The sequence below is a fragment of the Lathyrus oleraceus genome, chromosome 3 (assembly GCF_024323335.1).
Source record: "Lathyrus oleraceus cultivar Zhongwan6 chromosome 3, CAAS_Psat_ZW6_1.0, whole genome shotgun sequence".
In the NCBI taxonomy this organism is placed as follows: Eukaryota; Viridiplantae; Streptophyta; class Magnoliopsida; order Fabales; family Fabaceae; genus Lathyrus; species Lathyrus oleraceus.
In genome coordinates, this window is record NC_066581.1 from 362,716,359 (window position 1) to 362,721,343 (window position 4,985).

General features: G+C 33.7%; 1 protein-coding gene across 1 annotated transcript; it reads left to right on the plus strand.

The window, feature by feature from the left end:
- The first annotated feature begins 462 nt into the window (after positions 1 to 462).
- Positions 463 to 3,996, plus strand: LOC127127699 (pantoate--beta-alanine ligase). Its single transcript, XM_051056949.1, has 4 exons — positions 463 to 1,214; positions 2,952 to 3,065; positions 3,144 to 3,275; positions 3,451 to 3,996. Exons 1-4 carry the CDS (start codon positions 642 to 644, stop codon positions 3,565 to 3,567), a joined length of 936 nt encoding a protein of 311 aa, XP_050912906.1. The 5' UTR covers positions 463 to 641; the 3' UTR covers positions 3,568 to 3,996.
- Positions 3,997 to 4,985: the final 989 nt, after the last annotated feature.

The window sequence follows — 4,985 nt, forward strand, 5'->3', positions numbered from 1 at the left end:
AATAAAAAGTTGATTAATGAAGTGATGAAATTGGTTAATAAACTTTTAGATATTAAAAATAATGTCTAGTAGTAAAATAAAGTTAGTTAATAGAATATAAAATATTAATTAATAAATTTATAAATTGATTAATCAAACATTTTTATATCAATATCTCTTTAATTTTAAAAAATAAATAATAATAATAATAATAATTTTTATATATATATTTTTTTAAAAATTAATATCATAATATTTTAATAAACTTATAAAGGTGTATTAATATATATATAAATACTCATTCAAATATAAAATAGATTGATTATAATATATATATATATATATATATATATATATATATATATATATATATATATTCAGAGAATTTAATAATAAAAAATTAAAATTATACGGTATAGTTGTAAAATAAGTGTAAAGATATGATTTCTAATAAAAGAATATTTGGCTGCCTAAATATTTTTAAAAATCAACCTACATTCAATTCACAAACAGAACAAGCGTACTCACACAAAGATCGCCAATTATTCCTTCTGAGTTTTTCCGACCATCACCAACGTTATACCGAACAAACCAAAAAAACAAAAAAACTTTACCCATTTTCGATCTCAAACAACACAACCCACCAAGCCCTTTTGATTCCAATGGCACAAAAACAACCTCTAATAGTCAGAGACAAAAACCAGATGAGAAACTGGTCAAGGTCAATGAGATCCCAATCCAAACTCATTGCTTTCGTTCCCACCATGGGTTACCTTCACCAAGGCCATCTTTCTCTCATCACAGAAGCTCACAAACACGCCAATGTCGTCGCAGTATCAATCTACGTCAACCCGGGTCAGTTTTCACCTAATGAAGATCTTTCCACTTACCCTTCTGATTTTGAAGGTGATGTTCAGAAGCTTTTGTCTGTTCCTGGTGGTGTTGATGTTGTTTTTAATCCAAAGAATTTGTATGATTATGGGGAGAGTGAGGGTGGTGAAGGTGGTGGTGGTGGTGGTGGTGGTGAGGTGGTGTCTTGTGTTGAGAAGAGTGGTTTGGGACATGAGAGTTGGGTTAGAGTTGAGAAACTTGAAAAGGGTCTTTGTGGGAAGAGTAGGCCTGTTTTCTTTAGAGGTGTTGCTACTATTGTTGCTAAGTTGTTTAATATTGTTGAGCCTGATGTTGCTGTGTTTGGGAAAAAGGATTATCAGCAGTGGAGAGTTATTCAGAGAATGGTAATTGTTTTTCATACCTTTTTTTTTCATGTTTGGATTGATGGAATAAGATGGTAGTGTTGTATGAGATGAAATATAGTTAAATTCTACTATTTGAATCAGTTAAAATCAGATGGAGTGGAGCATAATCGAATAGTATCAATTCCATTCACTTACCACCATATTTCCCCCTCCAATTTGGGTGAAACAAAGAACTTGTCTTGTTTTGTCTTAAAATATCCTAAGGACGGAGTGAAATCTTCATTCTGCTCTCCATTATGCTCTGGTCCATTCCGCTCCATTCATTTTAAGATACAAACATAGATATAACTATGAAAATTTACTTTATTTAGGAGGCATTTAGAAGAGCTTATTTGTCTTAAAATTTCCAAACATTATAGTGAAATATCCATTCCGCTCTATTCCATTCTTTTCCATTCATTTTAAGATATTCAAACATAGATAGAATAAAATTTACTTTATTTAGGATGCACTTAGAAGAGCTTAATTTCCCGCTTATTTGGGTTTATAGGCTGTGTTGAATATGGCTCATATTCATTGATAAGTGGATAGACTCTCGAGCGGGGAGAGTGAAGCGAAACCCTTGTAGCACGGCCCATTTGTAGGTTGGGCACGGTTCAGGGGTAACAATGTTGTCGGAGACATAGGCATAATTGATTGAATTCCGTGATAACTGCAAAGCCACTATGTTGTCGGAGACATAGGCATAATTGATTGAATTCCGTGATAACTGCAAAGCCACTATGTTGTCGGAGACATAGGCATAATTGATTGAATTCCGTGATAACTGCAAAGCCACTATGTTGTCGGAGACATAGGCATAATTGATTGAATTCCGTGATCAATCGGTGTTTTCTTGCATGTTTGTTTACCCATCAAAGTGAGTACCTAAGTTATGCCATTCTATCTTATTCTCATTCTTAGAACTTCGGCCGGTTATGCCTTAAGCATCAAGCTTCTGAAAGTGAGGTTGGTAATTGTTAGATGGTGAAAGTTTATGCTGTAATTTTCTTTAGCCCAATGTTGTTAAATAGCTGTTATAATGGTGCTATACTGCTATAGCATAGCAGAATTTGAACATACCACTATTGTTCTGCGATACGCTATTTAGTATAAAATTTTGTCAAATAGCCTCTATAATGGCACTTTGCATGGAGGAATTCCCATGTTACATTTGTTGTGCGCTGCTCCAACCATTTAAACCAGTTTAGAGCTTGCACCTGTTCATCGCCTTCCATGGCATGAATGTGAAAAATAGTATTCTACTTGTCGCCATTGCCACTTGAGAAGATGGGTCAATTTTTCTCTTTCCGTCGTTTCATTCGGATATTATGACTGGTCAGCTATGTCTCTGTTCTTTCGTCTTCGTCTCATTGTGGAAGACATTTGTCTCCACACTGGTTGTGTGTTTCTACACCTGAAAATCCTCAGCGACTGTTGATTTTCCTTTGCTTTTCTTCCTCTCACATTGTCTTAGTTCTTTGTCCTAGAAACTTCATCCCGAGGTCAGGAAATTTCTCTTAGAGCCTCTACTCATGAATAAAGAAAATGGGCTGTAGAATGAAACGAATAATAGTATCACCAGGAGACAAATTGGGAGAGGGAGAGAGGATTCTAGAACTAGGAAATTAGAGGGAAAATCGTGGATATAAGGGTAACATGTAACTGAGATTTTCCTTAAATTCTACACCTATTATTATTGTTGGTTTTAATAGACTGACTGATTCTTTTTTGCAGGTTCGCGATCTTGACTTTTCCATAAAAGTGATAGGTTGTGAAATAACTAGGGAAAACGATGGCCTAGCAATGAGTTCGCGCAATGTACATCTTTCATCTGAAGAGAGGGAAAAGGTTTTATTTTATTCGTCCATTGTTTGTATTATTTGCCTTCTCTCTACAACTAGGCAACACTTTTAAATCCTTTTGCAGGCGCTATCTATAAACAAATCATTATCAAGAGCCAAGTCAGCCGCCGAAGACGGTCAGATACAATGTGAGAAATTGAGGAACTTAGTCATCCAATGTATTACTGACGCTGGGGGAAGAATCGACTATGCTGAGGTCAGATGTAAATATTTCTGGAGTATAATCAAATCTCCGCTTAATCTTTCTCGAAAAGCGCATAATTTTACAATCCTCCTAAACTATTTACATACATTGCCTCCGTAGTTTATTTTCAACCTAAGAGCGCTAAATTCATGAATGTCAAAGTCATTTTGATGATATTTTCGTGCAGATTGTTGATCAACAGAGTTTAGAGAAAGTGGAGTTGATCAAAAGTCCTGTTGTGTTCTGTGTTGCTGCACTGTTTGGGAAGGTGAGGCTTATAGACAACATGGAAATCAACTTATAATTTAATCTAACCTTCTTTGTCATCATATATACATGGAGTTCATAGCTATTGGTTATTAGTTCTAACAGTTCATAGAGTACAAAATATAAGGGATATTTTTCTACAATCTATGCATGAGATGCATTTAACCGCCTCACGAAATTCTAAGAGAGCTGCTATACCGAATTCGACTAAATGCCGAATAACAATTTCACGACTGCGGAGGAGTGGATTGAAGTTTAGTGACTGCGAATTGAATAATTTGGACTGCTCTTTGTTTCGTAAGGTGTTTATTCAAGATCATTTTTTTGGCATGCAAAGCACAAAGGGTAGCACAAGCTACAAGGCATATGGTTTGTTTTACAATTGAAATATCACTAATTTTTGAAGTGTAGTGTTAAACAATATTTTTTCTGTTTGAAATATACTTCTAAACATACAATTTTTTTATGTCTTTTTAGATTATTGTTGATTGGAGAATACGATTTTACTAACAAATGGACGCGATGGTTAGTCTAGGATTCAATTTAGTTTCTTAAGGGGTTTCAAGTTAATAGGTTGATTGTTTGAGCCTTAAATTACTAATGAAATTCAACTAACAAGAACTAAGGTTAAAAATTAGAATTTAATTAGAAAATGTAACAACAAGTTACATTCACGAGGCCTCAAATGATGAATCTAGAATTTGTTATTTCCATAAACTATTGTCCCACATAGATAAGTAAGTTGGTCTCTTTCTCAAACTAGACTCTAATATTATATGTTAGGGAAAGTTTTCACTAAGGAGCATAGATTTTTTTTTTAGAGTAACATTTTTATGAGAGACACACCACATATTCATCCAAAATTTTAAGGTGATAGGTGCATGAATTTTCTCACTTATAAATACTAAAGTCTCCACATTTCCAATCAATGTGACACTATTATCCATATTACTCACGTTACATTCTAAACAGAATTTGAGTCAAATCTTTGAGGTGTTTTAAATTAATTAATATGTTCTAAGCATTTTGGAGTTCAAATTATGTTGATAATTCCCCAAAACATATGGAGAATTTCAATCAGTATTGATGAACAAGATTGTTATCACCCACACAATGACAATAAAAGAAAAGAACAATGAAGAAAGAAGAAAAGTAAATAACGATGAAGGAGAAGAAGAATTAAAATTTTGCAGAGTTTCTCTTTGCCCACAAACTGTGTTCTTATTCACGTTGTAACTGTAAAATACTTTGAATTACAATGTTATGAATACTCTATTCACATCATTACAAAAATAAGGGTTACTCCCTCTATTTATAGATTTAGGTTAACTTGAACCTCAAGCCAAAGCCAAAAACTATAAAAGTCCAAAATAGCTAACACTACTAAAATAGGCATAGTCAAAATCCTGTGTGAAGCAACAGACTTCGACACTTCGACATACTAACACAACTCAA

Bases quoted from the DNA above. Each gene is read 5' to 3' on its own strand.
- LOC127127699 (XM_051056949.1), top strand. From the start codon at position 642: ATGGCACAAAAACAACCTCTAATAGTCAGAGACAAAAACCAGATGAGA. The intron at 1,215-2,951 runs GTAATTGTTTTT...TCTTTTTTGCAG, and splicing joins GGAGAGTTATTCAGAGAATG to GTTCGCGATCTTGACTTTTC. The intron at 3,066-3,143 runs GTTTTATTTTAT...ATCCTTTTGCAG, and splicing joins CATCTGAAGAGAGGGAAAAG to GCGCTATCTATAAACAAATC.